Genomic DNA, 22,142 nt, shown 5'->3' with positions numbered 1-22,142 from the left:
GGCGCGGCCGTTCCGGAAACGCCCCTCCCCTAGGTTATCATTGGTCCCTATCCTGGGCTCTCATTGGTCAACACTGGGTGCGGTCGCACGGCGAGGGCGTTTCTGGGTAATGTAGTTCGTGTCTCGTGAGCCGTGACGCAACGTGCGCCCTTCCTGATCACCTAGGCAACGATTAGGCGGCACCGCGATTGGCTCCGGGAAAAGCGCCATAGGAGGCCGCGAGCCTTGAACCAGTGAACGGTCAGGATTTGGGCGTTTTCGCGTTGGCTGCAGGGGGTGGGGCGGGACTTCCGGCGCGGCCATTGCAGTCTTCGTTTTGCGGCGGGTGGGGCTACGCGCAGACCGTCGCTGGGAAGTGCGGCGAAGGGGGCCGGGGTTGGGGGGACGTGCTGGAACCGTCATCGCACCTTGGCAGTCACTTTTACCCTCGGCTGACGGCCCTTCCTTCCTGAGCCTCGGTTTTCCCGGAAGTGGAACGGACGCAGAGAGTCTCCGCGCCCCGCTTTCGTCCCACATTCCCGGGAGACAGCTCCTATATCATACTGGGGAAGACAAAGGCCTTGAGTGAGACAGTCAGCCTGCGGTCACTCCACCCAGTGGGTGTGGGGGTTTGGATGAGCCCGCTGGGCTCGTCCCGGTCGCCGCCTGGCAGGGCCCCGCCCAGCCCACAGATTGTGACCGGGCCTGCAGCGTCGCAGATGGACCCGGCGCAGGTGAGTGGCGGGTGCACAGGTCCTCACCCGCTGGGATCCCCGCCCTCCTGAGCCTGGAGCCCGTTAGAGAATGGTGGTGTCCCAAATTCTTCACCTGCACTTGAGTCTGGGGCCCTGAGAGTCACTTTGTCCTAGTATCCGGAACCTAGGCCAGAGGTTATATGGAGCGGATCACGTGGGATAAGGTCTGGAAAGGTGCCCCTAGCACAGGGATCAGTATGTGCCAGTTGCTTGGAGGTGAGTATAAGGTGGAAGTGTTCAGAGAAACCACAGGTCTCCATTTCGTCTGGTGGAAATAACGAGCAGGGGAACTGGAGGCAGGCCTGGAATAGCAGAGTGAGGTGCTGGGCCTCTCTTCGCAGTGTGATGCGAGTCACGGGAAGTGTAGAGCAGAGGAAGGAGGTGTTCTGACTCAGATCTTAACAAGCTCCCTCTGGATGCTGGGTGGAGAAGAGACTGGGAGGTGGGGTGCGGTTGCAGGCAGGAAGACCATTGAGGAGGAGACTGCGGTAGTCCACGTGTGTGCTCTTAGAGGTGCCTGTGAGGTAGGACAAGTGGTTGGTTCCTGGATGTGCTTTTTGAGTAGGACGGACTAGATTTCCTGATGTGTGGTAATGAGGTATCTTGGTTGACCCTGATAGGTTTTCCAGATGTGGAAGTTGGTGCGAGTAGATTTCAGAGGGAAGATAAAGAGTTGGGTTTTGGCCTTATTGTATTTGAAATGGCCCAGAGGGACTTACCTGGTAGTCCAGTGGGTAAGACTCTGTGCTCCCAATGCAGGGGGCCCAGGTTCGATCCCTGGTTGGGAAACTAGATCCCACATGTGTGCCGCAACTAAGAGTCCTCATGCCGCAACTAAGAAGTCTGCATGCCACAACTAAGAGTCCAAATGCCACGACTAAAGATACCGCGTGCCGCAACTAAGACCCGGCGCAGCCTAAATAAATAATAAATATTAAAAGACAATGTCCCAGGGGCTTCCCTGGTGGCGCAGTGGTTGAGAGTCTGCCTGCCAATGCAGGGGACACGGGTTCGAGCCCTGGTCTGGGAAGATCCCACATGCCGCGGAGCAATTAAGCCCGTGAGCCACAATTGCTGAGCCTGCGCGTCTGGAGCCTGTGCTCCGCCACGGGAGAGGCCACGACAGTGAGAGGCCTGCGCACCGCGATGAAGAGTGGCCCCCACTTGCCGCAACTAGAGAAAGCCCTCACACAGAAACGAAGACCCAACACAGCCATAAATAAATAAATAAATAAAATTTAAATAAATAAATAAATAATAAAATAAGATATTTAAAAAAAAAAAAAAAAAAAGACAATGTCCCAGAGACTGCCAAATTGAGGTGCCAAGTGTGCTTTCTGCCGGGTCCAGGCTGGAGACATCTAAGGGGTGGAGGCTTGTGCTTAGACACTGTGTGCAGCTGTGAGCTGGGTTCAGGATGATGACCAAGCCTCTGAGTAGAGTGTAGACTTGGGATGAAAAAATGAAGCATGGAAGTAACAGGTAGGATAACAGAGGGGCCCGAGGTTAGATTGTTTTACCTCTCTACAGCTCACCAGGTTTTTGTGGCCATCCTCCTTGGGTCCAGGGGGTTTTGTCAGGCTATTGGAGTAGCAGGGACATAAAGGGTCAGCCCAAGCTAAGAGTTCCTAAGCCAAGAGTGGGGGCCATCGGGTCTGGGATTCGTGTATTAGGAAGGGCAAGGACAGCTATGACTGGTGAAGGGACAGCATGTGCAAGGTCAGAGCTGGAAGAGAATAAGGGTGTTTGAGATCTTACTCATGGTTCTGGGGTGCAAGGTTGAAGCAACAGAGCAAAGAAGGGAGGCATTAAATAGAGGAGTGAGGGCTGTCTCTGTCAGTGGGAAGTTTTGGCAATCAAGGGCAGTGCAAGGTTAGTATTGGATTTTGCTTGCCTTTGTCGACAAGCTATGTACATAGTGGTATATGGGTACACTAGGGAGATGCTTGTGGTGTGGCCAGGGAGAGGGGCGATGGTATTGCGGGCTGTGGGGAGTGGAGATTTGAGGAAGGTATGGTCCTATGTGTACAAGGTAAGGGAATGAGCCCTGGTACTAGAGGCTTAAGGAAAAAAAGAGAGCCCAAATTTTCTTATATTTGGGAGGTGTGACCTGGAGGACACAAGGGAAATTGTCCAATGGGGGAAGTGGGCTGTGTGCCAACCTAGAGCTGAAACAGCATCCATCTATCCACCTTCCATTTGTTCCTCTTGTTTGGTTTGGTCTGGATAAAGTGGCCAGTGGGACTATGAGGAGAGAAGGACACCAGTGGTGCCAGCACCTGTTGTCTTCTCTGAGGTGAGGGCCTGAAGAGGGGGGTGAGCTGCAGGTAGGTGAGGGGAGGATGGACTGAGGGGGTCAGGAGAAGAGGAGATGCCAGTGGTAGATGTGGCAGAACTCTTGAGTCACAGGTCAAGGGCCTGGATGTGCCCATTTGACTATTTGTTATTCAGCCTACCTATTGGCCCCCTGGCTTAGCTGTCTCATCATTGCAGAGTCTGGTGACCTTCGAGGATGTGGCTGTGCACTTTTCCAAGGAGGAGTGGGGGATCCTTGATGCAGCCCAAAGGCAGCTGTACCACAGCGTGATGCTGGAGAACTTGGAGCTCATGACCTCACTTGGTAAGGCCCTTATGCCCTGCCCAGCCTGGTGGCCAGCATCTGCCTTATGCCTTCTCCCCATAGAAAGCTCTGTTCATCCCAAAGCTGGACCATGGACACTGCTTCCTTCTCAGGTTTCCTGTTGTAGGTGCTGTGAGTGCTGGGACTGAGCTGTATGCACTCCCCCTGTTTCTCCCTGAGCAGCCTGATGAGCAATCCTAATAGCTGTTATGTCCCACAGAGGCCTTGTGGGAGAAGAGGTTGGGGATCAGGCATTCTGGTCTGCCTAAAGGATCCCACTGAGCTTTACCAGTTCCTGGTGGGGTGACCTAGTGTGGGGCCATGCCTAGGTTCTGCCCCTTCCCCCAGAGACTTTTTTTTTTAATGGCTTTACTGATACATATCATAACATTCACCTTTTTTTTTTTTTTTTTTGGTTGTGTCGGGTTTTAGTTGAGGCAAGTGGGATCTTTGATGCAGCATGCAGGCTCTTTGTTTCAGTGCACAGGCTTCTCTCTAGTTGTGGCACGCAGGCTCCAGAGCATGTGGGCTCTGTACTTTGTGGGACGCAGGCTGTTTTGTTGAGGCTCACAGGTTCAGTAGTTGTGGCACACGGGCTTAGTTGCCCCGCAGCATGTGGGATCTTAGTTCCCCAACCAGGGATCGAACCCGTCTCCCCTGCATTGGAAGGTGGATTCGTTACCACTGGACCACCAGAGAAGTCCCACGTTCACCTTTTTAATGTGTACAGTTTAGTGGCTTTTCATATGTTCTCATTGTATAAATATCACCATAGTCCATAAAACTCCTAGAGAACATAGGCAGTATGTTCTCTGACATAAATCGTACCAGTTTTCTTAAGTCAGTCTCCCAAGGCAATAGAAAAAAAAACAAAAATAAACAAATGGGACCTAATGAAACTTACAAGTTTCTGCACAGCAAAGGAAACCATAAACAAAACAAAAAGACAACCTACGGACTGGGAGAAAATATTTACAAATGATGCAACTGACAAGGGTTTAATTTACAAAGTATACAAACAGCCCATATAATTCAGTAACAACAACAACAAAAAATCCAATTGAAAAATGGGCAGACAGCTGCTGGGCCTGTGTGCCACAAATGCTAGAACCTGCATGCCTGGAGCCCGTGCTCCGCAGCTGGAGAGAGGCCACCGCAATGAGAGGCCTGCATACCGCAGCAAGGAGTGGCCCCCCACCTCGCTGCGGCCAGAGAAAAGGCCATGTGCAGTGGCAAGGACCCAGCACAGCCAAAAATAAAATACATAAAAATAAAATAAATTAAGAAAAAGAAAACGAAAAATGGGCAGAAGACCTAAATAGACATTTCTCCAAAGAAGACATACAGATGGGCAATAGGCACGTTAAAAGATGCTCATCATTACTAATTATTAGAGATGTGCAAATGAAAACTACAATGAGGTACCACCTCACACTGGGCAGGATGGCCATCATTAAAAAGTCTACAAATAACAGATGCTGGAGAGGGTGTAGAGAAAAGGGAACCCTCCTACGCTGTTGGTGGGAATGTAAATTGGTGCAGCCACTATGGAAAACAGTATGGCGGTTCCTTAAAAAACTAAAAATAGAGTTGCCATATGATTCAACAGTCCCATTCCTGAGCACATATCCAGAGAAAACTCGAAAAGATACATGCACCCCAATGTTCACAGCCACACTATTTACAATAGCCAAGGCATGGAAACAACCTAAATGTCCCTCAACAGATGGTAAAGAAGATGTGGTGTATATATACAATGGAATAATACTCAGCCTTAGAAAAGAATGAAATAATGCCATTTGCAGCAACGTGGATGGACCTAGAGATTATCATACTAAATGAAGTAAGTTATAAGGAGAAAGACAAGTACCATGTGATATCACTTATATGTGGAATCTAAAATACGACACAAATGAACGTATCTATGAAGCAGAAACAGACTCACAGATATAGAGAACAGACTTGTGGTTGCAAAGGGTGGGAGTTGGAGGAGGGATGGATTGGGAGTTTGGGATTAGCAGATGCACACTAGTACATATTGGATGGATAAACAAGGTCCTACTGTATAGAACAGGGAACTGTATTCAATATCCTGTGATAAACCATAATGCAAAAGACTATGAAAAAGAATTGTACATATATGTGTAATTGAATCACTGTGCTGTACAGCATAAATTAACACAATATACTTCAATTAAAATTTTTAAAAATTAGAGGTAATAAATAAATATCACCATACTCTAATTTTAGAACATTTTCATTACCTAAAGTAAAACTTTGTAGCCTTTAGCAGTCACTCTCCATCCCCCCTCATCCCTTCCTCCTGAGTCTTAGGCAACCAGAAATCTACTTCCTGACTATACAGATTTGCTTATTCTAGATATTTTATACAAATGGAATCATACAATATACATTTTTCTGTGACTGGCTTTCACTTAGCATAATGTTTTTGAGGTCCATCCATGTTGCAGCACATATCAGTAATATGTTGTTCATTTTTATGGCTGAATAATATTCCATTGTATCGATATACCAGTTTTTTAATCCATTCATCAGTTGATGGGCATTTGGCTTGTTTCCACTTTTCGACTGTTACAAAAATTACGGTTGTTATGAACGTTCAGGTACAAGTTTTTGTGTAGATATGTTTCATTGCTCTTGGGTAGATACATAGCAGTGGAATTTGCAAACTGTTTCCCAAATTAGCAGCACCATTTTACATTCCCACTGCAGTGTATGAGTGTTCCAATTTCTCTACTTCCTCATAAACAACTTGTCACTATCTTTTTTCTTATAGCTATCCTAGTGGGGTGGTATCTCATTATGGTTTGAGTTTGCATTTCTCTAATGACTAATGCTGTTGAGCATTTTTTCACGTACTTATTGGCCATTTGTGTATATTTATCTTTCTTTGAGAAATGTCTTTTCAAGTTCTTTGCCTCTGTGTCCATGCCTCCGGTGAGGCCCCTTTACTCTGTGGCTTGCTGGGCCCTGTCCTGCACAGTGAGCCTTTCACTCTTACTCTGGCCCCCTTGGCCTATCAACAAACCCTTGGGCCCATTTCTGTATGTGTCAATCACATATTTCTAATGAAGTCACCCTTTCCACTAAGTGGAACACTCAGTTAACCAGAAATTTCTCGGCTTTCAGGTTGTTGGCATGGAGTGGAAGATGAGGAGGTACGTTCCAAGCAGGATGCTTCTGTAGATGTGGTGTCACAGGTCAGGATTTTCAGTGCACATCCTTCCACCCAGAAGGCTAACAGTTGTGACACGTGTGACCCATTCTTGAAAGACATTTTGCACCTGGATGTACATCAAGGAACACACACTGAGGAGACTCCCTACACACGTGTAGCATGTGGCAGAGAGTTTTGGTTTGGTGCAAACCTTCACCAGCATCAGAAGGAGTACAGTGGAGAAAAGCCCTTCAAATGGGACAAGGACAGGGACTTGTTTGTGAAGAGCTCAATAGTCTGTCTATCAGAGAAGCCCTTTACATGTGGGTTAGGTGGTAAGAATGTCTCGGACGGCCATGACCTCCTCCAGCACCCAAACACAGATGGCAGTGGGAAGCCACACAGCAGCACAAAGTGCAGGGAGGCCTTACCACATCCTTCCAGTCTTGGGCAGCTCCTAGAAGTCCATGCCTCACAGAAGCCCTTCAAGTGCAGTGACTATGGAAAAGCCTTCCAGAAGAGTTCTGTCCTCCTCAACCACCTGAGAACTCACTCTGAAGAGATACAATTTAGATGCCCAAGAGTTGAAAATTCCTTAGAGGAGAAATCAACTCTTGTTAATGACCAAAAGTTTCACACTGGAGAAACATCTCACATATGTAAGGAGTGTGGCAAGGCCTTTAGTCACCCGTCTAAGCTGAGGAAGCACCAGAAATTTCATACTGGAGTAAAATACTATGAGTGCAGTGACTGTGGGAAAACTTTTAGCCACAAACTCACACTTGTTCATCACCAGAGAATCCACACAGGAGAAAGGCCTTATGAATGCAGTGAATGTGGGAAAGCCTTCAATAACAGGTCACACCTCACTCGGCATGAGAAAGTTCACACTGGAGAAAGACCTTTTGAGTGCAGCAAATGTGGAAGAGCCTTCAGCCAAAGCTCCAATTTCCTTCGGCACCAGAAAGTGCACACCCAAGTAAGACCTTATGAGTGCAATCAATGTAGCAAAGCCTTCAGCCGCAGCTCTGCTCTCATTCAGCACTGGAGGGTTCACACTGGAGAAAGGCCTTATGAGTGCAATGAGTGTGGGAGAGCTTTTAACAATAACTCCAACCTTGCTCAGCATCAGAAGGTCCACACTGGAGAACGGCCTTTTGAATGCAGTGAATGTGGAAGAGACTTCAACCAAAGCTCTCACCTCCTTCGACATCAGAAAGTTCACACCGGAGAACGGCCTTTTGGATGCAGTGAATGTGGGAAAGCCTTCAGCAATAGCGCCACCCTCATTCAGCACCAGAAAGTACATACTGGTCAAAGGCCTTATGAGTGCAGTGAATGTAGAAAAGCCTTCAGTCGCAACTCCAGCCTGATTCAGCACTGGAGAATTCACACTGGAGAAAGGCCTTACGAGTGCAACGAATGTGGAAAAGCCTTTGCTCACAGTTCCAGTCTCATTGAGCACTGGAGAGTTCACACAAGAGAAAGGCCTTATGAGTGTAGTGAATGTGGGAAATTCTTTAGCCAAAACTCCATTCTTATTAAACATCAGAAAGTTCACACTGGAGAAAGGCCTTATGAGTGCACTGAATGTGGGAAGTTCTTTAGCCGCAAGTCCAGCCTCATTTATCACTGGAGAGTTCACACCGGGGAAAGGCCTTATGAGTGCAGTGAATGCGGGAGAGCCTTCAGCAATAACTCTCACCTGGTTCGTCACCAGAGGGTTCACACACAAGAAAGGCCCTATGAATGCAGCCAATGTGGGAAAGCTTTTAGTGAAAGATCCACACTTGTTCGACACCAGATAGTTCACACCAGAGAAAGGACTTATGAGTGTGGCCAATGTGGGAAAATCTTCAGCCGCCTCTGCAACCTTGCTCAGCATAAGAGGATTCATACCTGAGTGGAGCCTTGTAGAAATGATCTTCGTGAGGAAGTCTTCAGCCACGTCAAACTTCATGCAGCAGAATACCCACAGAGAAATTAACTAATGGGTCACTAATGTGGAAGAGCCTTCAGAAGCTACTCTGCCCCTTCTGAGCAGCCCAGGAACCCAGGCAGCACTGTCTCGCCTCTGGAGCATAAACCTCTTTCTAGCTGCCTGGATCCAAATATTTGCAGCAGTCACCTTCATATACATGGAGAGAACACCTCCCTGTGCCTCCCTTCTCCTTTCCTGGAGGGTGTTGGGATTGTCCTAGGCTCACTAGAATGGCTTCATTCCCATTGCCTCTGAGAGGGTTAAGGAATGAACTAACCCCATGCCAGTTGAGAGATTAATTAATCAAGACACATGACAGTCCTAAACGTTAATGTACCTAACAGTGCTTCAAGGTACATGAAGCAAAAACTGATAGAACGGCAAGGAGAAATAGACAAATCCACAATTATAGTTGGAGATGTCCACATCCATCCCAGATAATCAGTAAGGACATAGAAGACAAACAACACTGCCAACCAACTTGACCTAATGGACATTTATAGAACATTCTGTCCAATAAAGGCAGAATACACATTATTTTCACAGGCACATAGAACATTTACCAAAACGGAGCATCTGGGCCACAAAACAAGGCTTGATAAATGGAAAAGAATTGAAATAATACAAAGTATGGACCCTGACTATGAGAGAATTCAATAAGAAATCAAGGATAGTATGATGTGTGGAAAACCCTCACTTGGAAACTAAATAGCACACTTATAAATAATCCATGGTCAAAGATGAAATCAAAAGAAAAATTAGAAAGTATTTTGAATGAAAATGAAAACAGAGCGTATCACAACATGTGGAGTATACCTAAAACAGTACCAAGGGAGAAATATCTGTGTGTGTGTGTGTGTCTCCATGTATACTGGTGAAATATGAATAAGCCCTAGAGTGTAAAAAAGAATCATTAAATGCTCAATTTTTTAAAAGTTACAACGAAAGGATCAGCCATGACGAATACAAGCCATGATAACTTCTTCCCTTCACTAAAAGGTAAAAGCCAATTGCAGAGGTCATCTGAGCCCCCAGGAGACAGAAATGCAGAACATCCGGAGGGGCCTCATCGACACACTTGGGGCCCCTCCACAGCCCTGCTCACAGTTGCCAGTTGTGTGGTTTCTTAAGGGATGTCTGTCTCCCCGTGTCTTAGTCCATTCCAACTGACAGAACAAAAATACCATAAACTGGGTGGCTAATAAATAATAGAAATTTCTCACAGTTCTGGAGGCTGGAAAATCCAAGATCACGGTGCCAGCAGATTTGGTGTCTGGTGAGGATCCTGGTTAATAGCTGTCTTCTGTGTCCTCACACAGTGGAAGGAGAGAGGGAGTTCTCGGGGGGGGGTCTCTTATGAGGGCACTAATCCCATTCATGAAGGTTCCTCCCCCATGACCTAATCATCTCCCAAAGGCCCGCACCTCCAAATACAAAACATTGGGGGTTAGGTTTTAACCTGTGTATTTTGGGGGGACACAACATTTGGTCTACATCACCTACTAGAAAGTCAGTTTTCATGCAGGAGGGCCCCTATGGGTTTTGACCCTGCTGGGTGAGTTCAGTCTCCAGAGCACAGCAGCAGTTTACACAGCCTGGGGTAGGTGTGTAAGCACTCAGGGAGTGCAGGAAGGGGGACGTACTACTATTTCCCTGTGCTGTCCTACCTTCTCCCTCCCCAGAGTCAGCTCTGATGACGGGGCTGTGGTCTGGGCCCAGCACAGTCCTTCAGAGCAGCCAAACATTCCCTGGGGTCCTACTGTGTGCCAGGCTCTTGCCTGAGCTCTGTGGTAGATACATTTCATCTCCATCTGATATGCAGTACAGAAATTTAACATGCAAACAGACTAAAGCAGCGTCATTGCAGGGTGGCTGGAGCTATGAAGGAAATGAAGCAGAGGTGACAAAGTGATAGCTGCTACTGCAGATTGGTTGGGAAGAGCTGAGGAGGTGACTCCAGGGGAAGGGTATTCCAGCCAGAGGGAACCGCAGTGCAGAGGCCCCAGGCAAGAATGAACAATGAGGAGACCCAGTGGCCCATGAAGAGGAGAAGAAGGCCAAAAGGTCAGGAAACAGATCATGCCGGCCCTTTTGGCTGGGGTGAGGAGTTTGGTTCAGTCTACCCTACCCCAACTTGTTTGTCATCTGAGCCCTACTCTGCTCAGCTGGACTCTAACTCTGCTCCCACACAGATCACCACGCCAGGGGCAGACAAGTATTACAGGGAGAAGGGCCCGAGCAGGCCTGGGGGTGGGCGTATGCCTTACGGTGTTGGAGAGACATTGAGCAGACTGGCGAGAACTCCGTAGGGTCCCACCCCGCATGGCCACCGCCCCTCCTGCCATCAGGGGGTGGCTGAGAGGAATCACTGAAGCTAAAGGAAGCAGCAGTTTCCAACCCACAGTACTGGCTGAGCACCATGGCCCAAAGCCCCTCAAGTTTGGGGTTGGTGGCTCTCTCCCCAAACATACCTCTCAGCTAACATTTCCTTCTTGACATGAAGCACGATTTCTAGGCCAGGGACACAGCTACAACCACATAACAAGTTTCGCTGAACTGACATTTTATTTACCTTTTGAAAAAAGTTTCCAAAATTTTAAACATAGATCTGGATCCATATGTCGATTCAACCACTTCATTCCCTGGAGCCCTGGGACAGCGGCAGCAAAAACAGCCAAAGCCATGGTGTGCAGAGACATCAGGAACACTAGCTGGGTCACAAAAGCCACATCCTAGGACTACAGGATCTTCTTTCAGTCCCAGGGTGATGGCCATGAGGTGAACATGCCCGGAAAGGCTCTGAGAATCCAGGAAACCTGTAGGTTATTTGCTGACAGTGACCTTGGACACAGGGAAAAGGTTTGCAATTCCTGAGAAATTCTGCATGCCGCACCCTGTGAAACCATGGTTCCTGAAACATTTGTGATTGCCTCTTTAGAACCAGCTCAAACCCTCTTGTTTACCAGACTCCCCACTCCACATGACCTCACTCAGTGCTTCTGTGTCCACTTACTCTTTCCAACAGGCCCCTGTAGGACTTACGGCCAGTCTAGAACTTACCTCCACGTTCTCGATTTCAGAGGGCATGGCTTCTGAGCTGATTCTGGAAACAGCTTCTTCTGACCAGTGCTGGAGATTGCAGAACATTCCCTGGGAACAAGGAACCCAGGTGCTTGTCCCTAGTCACACGGGGATCTTATGCCAACCACCCCATTCTTCAGGTGAGCTCTGGATCCTCAAGTAAACCTGACATCCAGGCTGAAGATTTATCCACAAAGCCCTTCAGTCTTTCCCTGGAGGTCTCAGGCACCAGTGCAAATTAGGCCAACCTTGACTGGAGCTGTCCTCTGCCATCCTGCTGTCCCCACTGAGGCAGACAAAAGTCAGGGACCCCCACAGAAACTGTTCCCTCTATCCATGAGCCCAATTTTGTTCTCAATCCTTCCACACACAGATCCCAAAGATTAAGCGTGGTTTAAACAAAAATGCCTTTATTACCAGACATGCCAGAGCAGTGTGAGCCAGTTCCAGGGTTGGATAAATGCACGACAGGGACCAAATGTAGTGTCAACAGTGTCCATGAAAATGGTTAGCCTTCCCTGGAAGCCCCCAGCAGACACTACTCAGCTACTCTTGGCCAGAACTAGGTCATGTCCACACCTAAATCAGTTAGAGGGGGAGGGAATAAGACCCATTATGGGCTCCACCACTCATGATTCTCTCCTTTATCAAGTGGGGAACACAGAGGTCAGCTTCCCTGAGCACACACAGTGACTGATGCACACCAAGGGGACCTGCCAGGTGGTAGAAGTGGGATGGCTTCTGTCACAGAAACTGGCAGTGACTCAACACTGCCAACAGCCTGGGCAGGTGAGAGTGCAACACAGCTCCTGAACGCTTCCCACATACCTGGCGCCAGCCCAGTGTGGGTGCTGGGGTGTGACATGTTTAGCTTTCAAATGGCTACTCTCCTTAATCTCCTTTCTGGAGTGAGACCTTTCATGTTGAACAAGGTGCCAGCCATGGCTAAAGGTTTTCCCACATCCCCGTCCTCCTATGGCCTTTCTCCAGTGTGGACTTTCTTGTGCTGAAGGAGGGTAGAACTATGTTTAAAGGCTTTCCCACATTCTGTACATTCATAAGCCCTCTCTTCAGTGTGGAACTGCTGGTGCCGATTCCGGTAGGACCTGGTAGTGAAGGTTTTCCCACACAGGCTGCATTCGTAGGGACGTTCTCCAGTGTGGACTTTCCAGTGCTGATACAGCCCAGAGCGGGTCACATAAGTTTTCCCACATTCACTGCACTCATAGGGCCTCTCTCCAGTGTGAACTCTCTGGTGAAGAATGAAGCTATGGTTGTATTTGAAGAATTTCCCACATTCCCTGCACTCATAGGGCCTTTCTCCAATGTGAACTTTCCGGTGCCGAATGAGGGTAGACAGAACGCTGAAGGACTTCCCACACTCGCTGCACTGGTAAGGCCTCTCTCCAGTGTGAATTCTCTGGTGCAGAACAAGTGCATCTTTGCGGTTGAAGGTTTTCCCGCACTCACCACACTTGAAAGGTTTTATGCCAGTATGAACCTTCTGGTGCTTCCTCAGTTTAGATGGGTAACTGAAGGCCTTCCCACACTCACTACACACATGGGATGTTTCTCCAGTGTGAGTTTTTCGGTGATGAACCAGGGTTGAGCTCTCCTTGGGGGCATTTCCACCTGCTGGGCACCTGAAGGGTCTCTCTTTGGCGTGAGTGATCAGATGGTCGAGGAGCGCGAAGGCCTTCAGGAAGGCTTGCCCGCAGTCGCTGCACTTGAAGGGCTTCTGTGTGGCGTGGGCTCCCTGCTGTTGCTGGCAAGTGGAGCTGGGTGGGAAGGCCTTGCGCTCAGTGCTTCTGTGTGGTGTCGCCTCTCTGTGGGTGGCCTGGGGCTGGAGGAAGCCTAAGGTGGCAGGGATGTCCTTCCCAGACACCCCACACAGAAAGGGGGTCTCTGACAGGCGGACTCTGCGGCTCTTCACCTGCTCGGGAGGGGCTTCCTCATCCCGCAGTCTACACAGAAAACCTGAGACAGAAGAGTCAGTCACTGAGAGCTGGCTTAGAGGGAAGAGGCACCTTCATCACCAGTGCATGTCGGACACACCCATAAAGGAGTCCACAGAATTGCCAGGAGGTTGCAAGGAAAGGTCTGGACGAGGAAGGGCTGGCCCAGTGGAACAGGGCTCTGCCAGAGCCCAGAATAGGGGAGACCTCAACAGGGACCAGGACACAAAGATGGGAGCACTGCAGGGAAGGGATTCAGGGCCTCCAAGTCACTCCTGTGCAAAGGGTATCGGCAGGGCCTTAGCTGCTGGGGACAGCAAGCACTGTGAAGAGGCTGTGTCTACTCCAACGAAAACATGACTGTGACACAGCAGCTGGTGTTCAAGTATTACTGAGGGATATGTACGCATCTCAAATCACACACACAGGAGGTCACAGTGGACAGCTCTGCACTGGCACAGAGGAGAGGAAACGACAAGACACAGAGGCCAGAGAGGTGAGTCATCCAGAGCCATGGTAGAGATAGCAAGACCACACAGTGAGTCCACAAGAGGGGAGAGGAAAGGTGGGAATAAGGTGTGGTCACTGGCCCCAGCACCAAAATGCCAGTGTACTCAGATACCCATCACTGAAACCAAGGCACCCCCTAGCCCCATTCACCAAGACCAGGACCCATCCTGGCCTCTGCTCTGCTGACCACAGTCATGTCCACCATGTTGGGCACCCAGGGCTCTTCCTCACCCTTCATTTGGGCCACCTCACCCTTCATAGGGACCTCAAAGGTGCAAAGCCTAGGAGGTAGAAAGGTAATAAGATGCCAGCCCAAATCAAGGCTGACCCATCCCTACACGTACCACAGGAAGCTCATGTCACCATGGCAACCAGGAAGGAAACCAAGTATTAGAACATGAACCTCTTCTGTACATTTTTTTAAAAAAATTGTCAGAGAAGCAATTGTAATGTTCATTTTGTAAAATTTATTTTTTAAATTGAAATATAGTTGACTTACAATGTTGTATTAGTTTCTGGTGTACAGCAAAGTGATTCAGTTATATAAATATACATATATATTCTTTTCCATTATAGATTATTACAAGATACTGAATATAGTTCCCTGTGCTATACAGTAGATACTTGTTGGAACCTCTTCTGTACATTTAAAAATTTGTTAAGAAGGTAGATCTCATGGTTTATTTGCTTTACCACAATTTTTAAAAAAAGACCCTCCTGTGAAGCAAAACTGACATAACTAAAGAAAGAAATAGACAAACAATAATATTTAGAGACTTCAATTTCTAACTTTCATATATGGATAGAACCACTAGGCAGAAAATGAAAAAGGATATAACACATGAATAACACTAAAAATCAACTAGACCTCCAAGACATCTATAGAACATGCCACCTAACAACAGCAGAATACATATTCTCCTCCATTCTCACATGCACATGGAACATTCTCCAGAATAGACCATTTGCTAGGATATAAAACAAGACTCAGTAGACTTCAGACAATTGAAATCATACAGAGAATGTTCTCTAACTACAAATGAATTAAAAGAAATCAACAACAGAAAGAAATTTGGGAAACCCACAAATTTTTAAAAATTCATTTCCATTATGGTTTATTACAGGATATTGAATATAGTTCCCTGTGCTATACAATAGGACCTTGTTGTTTATCCATTCTATATGTAATAGTTTGCATCTGCTAGTCACAAACTCCCAATCCATCCCTCCCCTGCCCCCCCCCCTTTCCCTTGGCAACCACAAATCTATTCTCTATGTCAGTGAGTCTGGGAAACTCACAAATATATGGAATTTAAATTAAGTACTCCTAAATAACCACAAGGAAAGTTACAAAACATTTTGAGATGAAAGAAAAAGAGAACACAACATACCAAAAGTTATTGGGAAAAGTATTGCTTAGAGGGAAAATTACAGAAACATCTCTGAGCTGTCTTATTCACAACACTTCTGACACCACATGCATGGGGGTTTTCCATACCATTTCTCCAGCTCTCTGACACCAACTGGGTGTTCAAGGATTCAATTCAATTCTGACACCAACTACCTGGAATTAGCATCAGATCCCACAGGTTATGGACACAGTCCCACAAGACTGCCCCCACTTCAGACATCAACGGAAAGTCCCAGGCCTCCTGTACTTTCTGACCAACTGACTATAAATCTGGGATTCTCACAATTATTGATTCTTCCTCAGGATCAATAATTTGTTAGAACAGATCAGAGAACTCAGGAAAAGAGTTTACTTACTATTACCAATTTATTTTAAAGGATACAACTTAGGAACAGCCCAATGGAAGAGATGAAAAGGCCAAGGTATGCCAGGGGTGGGGATTGAGGACAGAGGGGGTAAGAAGTGTCCATGCCCTTGATGGCACCATTCTCCCAGGATCTCGCTGTGTCCACTAACCCAGAAACTCTCCGAACTGGTCATTTAGGAGTTTTTATGGATGTTTTATCTCATAGGCATGATTGATTAAATCATTGGCCATTGATGACTGGCCCAATCTCCAGCCCCTCTCCCTTCCCCAAAGGTCAGGGTAGGAAAGTGGAGAGGAGGGGTTGGGAGTAGCTGAAAATCCAACCTTACAATCATGCCTTGGTCTTTCTGGTGACCATCCCCCATCCTGAAACCATCTAGGGGTCCCCAGCCACCGTCAACCCATTAGCATACAAAAGACTCTCTTATCACTCCAGAGATTCCAAAGGTTTTAAGAGCTGCATGCCAAGGAACTGGGAACAAAGACAAAGTATATATTTCTTATGTCACAACACACATATTAAAAAAAAGATCTCTATATGTGTAACTGAATCACTTTGTTGTACCCCTGAAACACTGTAAATCGATCACACTTCAATTAAAAAATAAATTAAAAATTATTTAAAAAGAATCTTCAACCAATATCCTAACTGTATACTTCAAGGAACAACAACAACAAAAAGCAACCCAAAACTAGAAGAAGGAAGGCAATAAAAAAGAGCAGAGATAAACCGACTGAAGAAGAAACAGAACAGCTGAATAGACTTTAAAAAAAAGACAAAACTTCCCTCACAGGAAAAAAAAAAAAAAAAACTAGGCCGAGATGGCGTCACAGATTAATAATAACACAGGAATAAGAATTAACACCAGGGGACTTCCTGGTGGTCCAGTGGTTAAGAATCCACCTTCCAATGCAGGGGACTCAGGTTGGATCCCTCGTCGGGGAACTAAGATGCCACATGCAGGGCATCTAAGCCTGGGCGCCACAACTACAGAGCCCACATGCTGCAACTACTGAGCCCATGTGCCACAACTAGAGAGCAGCTCACGTGCCGCAACGAAAGATTCCGTGTGCCACAACTAAGACCCGACGCACCCCAAAATAAATAAATAAATATATTTTTTTAAAAAAAGAATTAACACCAATATTTCACAAACTGTGCCATAAAAAGAAGAGAAGGGAACATTTCCCAACTCATCCACTGAAGCCAAAATTATCCTCATACTCAATCCAAATAAAGACATAACCAGAAAAGAAAACTACACCATTGATAACTCTTATGAATATAGAAAATCAATTACTGTAATATACCATGTTAACAGAATAAAGGACAAAAATCACATGGTCATTTCAATAGACATGGAAAAGCACTGCACAAAATCTAACGACTTTTCTCTGTAAATGCCCTCAACAAACAAGAGAAGGGAACCTCCTCCCCTGAAAAGGGCATATGCAACAAACCTACAGCTAACATCATACTTATTAGTGAAAGACTGAACGCTTTTCCCATAAGATCTGGAACAAGACAAGGATATCTACTCTTACAACTTATATTCAATAAAGTACTGAGGTTCTAGCCAAGTCAGTTAAGCAAAGGAAGAAGTAAAAATATCTCTACTCACAGATGACATGACATTATATATAGAGAAAATACCAAGGAATCCACCAAAAAGAATAACCATTAGAACTAATAAATGAGTTTAGCAAGGTTGCAGGATACAAGATCAGTATACAAAAATCAATTATATTTCTATACACTAGCAATGTACAATCTAAAATGAAATTAAGAAAGTAATTCCACTTAAAAGAGCATCAAAATGAATAAAATATTTAGAAATAAATTTAGCCTTGTACACTGAAAACACTTTAAAAAATTACGGAGCTAAATAAATAGAAAGACACCCATGTTCATGGATTGAAATACATTAAGGTGGCAATCCTGGGAATTCCCTGGCGGTCCAGTGGTTAGGACTCCACGCTTTCACTGCCGAGGGTGCGGGTTCAACCCCTGGTCGGGTAACTAAGATCCCACAAGCCACTCAGCGCGACAAAAAAAAAAAAAAAGACAGCAATCCTGCCCAAATTGATCTACTGATTTAAATTCATGGCTCACACCTGGCCCAGGGAGGCCCCTACAAAACTTCTTTTGGAGGAAGAAGGCAAAAACTAGAGCAGAGAGGGCCCACAGCTTCAGCAAAGTCACGCGGCCAGAAAGAGGAAGAGCTGGATAGGATTTGTTAGGCAAACTGTAGACATCTGAACCCCAAGCCCTACTCCAGGAGCCTGTAGGGCAACAGGTGTTGAGGCTGCCAACAGGGCTCCTCAGAGAGAGGCAGGGGAAGAGCACACAGCCTCTGTGGGCTTTAAGATACACAGAACTTCCCATGGATTAAAGGCAGAGGTGGTCAGTTTGCTGAGGGAAAGTGTGAGAGACTTACCCAGTGAACCAATGAGTGCAAAGTTCTCCAGCATAACATCACGGTACAGGCTCCTCTGGGTCAAATTAAGGAGCCCCCACTCCTCTCGGGAGAAATACACAGCCACATCCTCAAAGGTCACCGGGGCCTGTAATGATGAATTCAACTGAGCCTTAGGGTCAATAGTGGGCAGAAAGCCAACCAAAATATGAACAGCGAAACACATCCATGTCCTTGACCTGTGTCTCAGGGTCCTGCCACATCTCTCACTGACATCATCTTTCCCTTTGAGCCCGCACCCCTCACATACCCTCATACCTCCCTCCTCCTAACACCCCTATCTCAGAGGATTCCCAGGGCCCCCAGTACCATTGGTGCCTCTTTCTTCATGTTGCTACTAAATTCTGCATCCAGCCCACAACAACAGGCTGGTGACCAGAGAGATGCCATCTATGTACCCCGCCAAGCACTCAGGCCCCATCCTATTTCCTGCCAGCCAATTCCGTCCGTGTCCCAGAGATCACCTTTCATAAGGAAAAACCCCTATATTCTCCTCTCTCTCTTAGGCCTGAGTACATCATCCAAGGGCCCTCCAGTCTGTCCTCCTGCATGCCAGACACATAACTGTACCACAGCATGGTACAACTCCACACCCTCACCACAGCCTCGCCAGTCCACCCCACTGGCAACTCCCGCGTTCCACTGTGCACAGTGGTGTGTGTCTCCAGTGCGCTACCACAGAGAGCATCTTCGATCCCATCCTGCCTCGTCCACCCCACACCTCCAATGGCCCACAGCCAAGGACAACCCCCAGCTCTGCACAGAGGACCTCCTCACCCTTCAACCCTCAGCCGCCGGGATCCACACACGGAGCTCCGAGACCCCCGACCCTCCTCTTCTCTATCTCTGCATAGATTGTCCCTTCACCTGTCATAGCCTTCCTCACCTGTCACGGGCTCATTCAGAGTCCGGACCCGCTGGGTGGGGATCCGGGTGGTGAGAGCCTGGGGCGCACCTCCCACTCACCTGCGCCTCCTCTGCCATTGGAACCTGTGGGCGGAGAGTTTCAGCGGACGCAGCTGAGATCCGCACCCGCCACCCCGCCCAGCGCGCTGGAGCCTCCGGCCGACCGAGGAAAATGTGCCCGAGGACTGGGAGCAACCTCGGGACGTTCTCAGGGTACAACAGCGAGTCTCAGGAAAAGGGAGTCATGCCCGGGGGTCACGGCGCATGCAAAGGCGCGGCGAGGGTACCTGCGCTTCTCTCAGCCGGTGTGGTCTCTGCGGTGCGAGCGCTGCCCTCAAAAGTGCTCGCATCGACCACCGGCGGCGGCAAAACAGGTACCACAGGGCAACGCCGGAAGTCCCGCTCCGCCCCGCCCCGCCCGTGCGCCTCCGTTAAGTCTGCGCCCGCGTCACCCGCGACCTCATTCGGGGCGGGCGCGAACTACGTTTCCCATAAGAGACGTCGCAGACTGCGTCCGTACCGACGTAGCCAATGACAGCCCAGGAGGGGGGCGTTTCCGGGAGAGCCTCGTGGGCGGGGCAGGGACTTCCAGTGTCGGTTTTAGTTCCTTTGGACCCGCGCCGGGGCGGGGAGAGTGGGTTGCTGCAGCGGGGGATGGCGTCCAGGAGGCTCCCCGGGCCCGCGGCCCGCGGAGCGGGCGAGGCGCGAGAGTCGGGGAGGTCCCACCACGCCCTGTACCCGCGGTGACCGAGCCGAGGTGACCCCGGCCGTAGAGAGGTGCAACTGAAATGCACTCATTTCAAGTGCAAAGTTTGAGGAGGTGTCGGGAAGATCAGTAGTTGGACGTGGGCAGAGGTGTGGATGTCCCAGAGCCTGTGCTGCACTGCTCAGTGCGTACTGTCTCCAGCAGCTGGGACCTCAACAATCCCTTTTGCAGAACCTCATGAGAACGGACGCTGAAAACTCGCCCTATGCATGCATGGCTTACAGAAAGGCCTTCGAGGAGAAGCAACCCTTCTTTACCACTGAGGAATACATGATGGGGCAAAATCCCGTGTGTGTAAGGCGTGTGGAAAGGCCTTCAGTCATATCTCCCACCTCTGAAGTCTGCAGCAGCAAGTTCAACACCAGAGAGTTCTACTCAGGCAACCACTGCGGAAAGCCTTCAGTCAAAAATGCCCTACAGGACTTCCCTGGTTGCGCAGTGGTTAGGGATCCTCCTGCCAACGCAGGGCACACGGGTTCGAGCCCTGGTCCGGGAACATCCCACCTACCTGTGAGCAACGAAGCCCCTGTGCCACAACTACTGAGCCTGCGCTCTAGAACCCAGGAGCCACAACTAACGCAGCCAAATAAATAAATAAATAAATTTATATATTTTTAAAAAAATGCCCTGCATACCTTTTCTTGTAGGAGCTCATAAAGCTGTCACCTTGTGAGTGCAGGCAATGTACAAAACTATAATTTTGTATTTTCTAGAATTCATATGTGGGGGTCTTACAGGTTATCATTTTTTTTCATGGCTTCTTTCACTTACCTTCATGCTTTTAAGAGTTTTTCCCCATAGTGTTGTGCATAGATCATTAATTTTTTGCTTCTGATGGGCTTAACGGATTTCATTTTATGGATGCACCACATTGTGTTTATCCACCCTGGTAATGGGATATTGGAGTTGTTTCTACTTTTTATTTATTTTGAATAAAGTTGCTATGAATATTTGCATAAGCCTGTGAACATAGTTTTCATTTCACTTGAGTAAATACCTAGGAGTGGGATGAAATCAGTATTTAAACATGGATACAATTAGTTTCTTAAATCCGTAAGCTTTTTTACTCATTCCACCTGTAATTATTTAGAAATTTGGATTGCTTAATGTTTTAAAATGCTAATTGTTTGACAAATCCATGTTAGTAAATTGGGCATGAAATAAGAAAAGTAACATCTTCATCTGCACACACAACAGTCCTGTATCCCCAGGTTCAAACCCCAACCCAAGCATAACTTCACTGGGGACAGGAGTCACCTGGCGCAGGCAGTTGGACCTCTGTGAACTCTGGTGTCCTCACCTATGATATAGAGATAGTAGCAAGTACTGCACATTTTGAGTTCTGCTCGATGTCCTTTACCCATATCAACTTGAGCCTCTCAAACACCAAGAAATCATGTGCCATTATCAGCCCCATTTTTATTTTTTATTTATTTATTTATTTTTGGCCACGCTATGCACGGCTTGCGGGATCTTAGTTCCCAGCCAGGGATCAAACCCGTGCTCCCTGCAATGGAAGCGCAGAGGCCTAACCACTGGACCGCCAGGGAATTCCCTATTGGCCCCATTTTTAAATTAAGGAAGCTGAAGCACAAAAAGCTTACATTATTTGTCCAAGAGCACGGAGCTTATTATTAGCTGGGGTGGGATGTGAACCCATGTAGTTTAGCTCTGGAGTCTATGTCCTTAGCTTCTTCACAACCTCTAGGACTTATCTGTGGAGGTGTTATGAGCTTCAAATAAAAGGTATGACAGGCAAATCATAGTGCTTGGAATTCAGTGAACTCTCAATAAGTGTTATTACTTCATTACCACCATGGTTATTAACACATTATTATTACTGGAAGATGGGTGCTGGTGAAATTTTGCACTGAACTAGAATCCTCTCCCACATGCCCCACATATGTATGGTTCCTACCCAAGGATTATTTCTTAATGCTCAGCTAAGTGTAAGTCTTTTAAGACTGAACCACACGTTTAAAAAAAAGGCACTAAAAAGCACATGAATCAAGATGAACGGGAAACCATCCTAATAAACACATTTTAGATTAAAAAAAAGACTGGACTACATGTGTCACAGGGGTGGTCTTCTGGGTGGAAGGACCTCCCTTGAGGACTTGTGACACTCTTACAGAAACACCCTGCTTGAAAGGTGC

At 47.4% G+C, this 22,142-nt stretch overlaps 2 protein-coding genes across 2 annotated transcripts; one reads left to right on the top strand and one right to left on the bottom strand.

Annotated features, from left to right (window-relative positions):
* The first annotated feature begins 342 nt into the window (after positions 1 to 342).
* On the top strand, positions 343 to 9,719 carry ZNF132 (zinc finger protein 132). Its single transcript, XM_007175395.3, has 3 exons — positions 343 to 713; positions 3,228 to 3,354; positions 6,505 to 9,719. Exons 1-3 carry the CDS (start codon positions 615 to 617, stop codon positions 8,433 to 8,435), a joined length of 2,157 nt encoding a protein of 718 aa, XP_007175457.2. The 5' UTR covers positions 343 to 614; the 3' UTR covers positions 8,436 to 9,719.
* Positions 9,720 to 11,983: 2,264 nt separating this feature from the next.
* Positions 11,984 to 19,649, bottom strand: ZNF584 (zinc finger protein 584). The gene is made up of 4 exons (XM_057534268.1): positions 19,508 to 19,649; positions 19,281 to 19,304; positions 18,276 to 18,402; positions 11,984 to 13,571 (listed from the first exon to the last, which is right to left on the bottom strand). Exons 1-4 carry the CDS (start codon positions 19,568 to 19,570, stop codon positions 12,568 to 12,570), a joined length of 1,218 nt encoding a protein of 405 aa, XP_057390251.1. The 5' UTR covers positions 19,571 to 19,649; the 3' UTR covers positions 11,984 to 12,567.
* Positions 19,650 to 22,142: the final 2,493 nt, after the last annotated feature.

This window comes from Balaenoptera acutorostrata, chromosome 19 (genome assembly GCF_949987535.1).
Source record: "Balaenoptera acutorostrata chromosome 19, mBalAcu1.1, whole genome shotgun sequence".
NCBI lineage: Eukaryota > Metazoa > Chordata > Mammalia > Artiodactyla > Balaenopteridae > Balaenoptera > Balaenoptera acutorostrata.
This window is presented reverse-complemented; position numbering and strand designations above follow the sequence as displayed.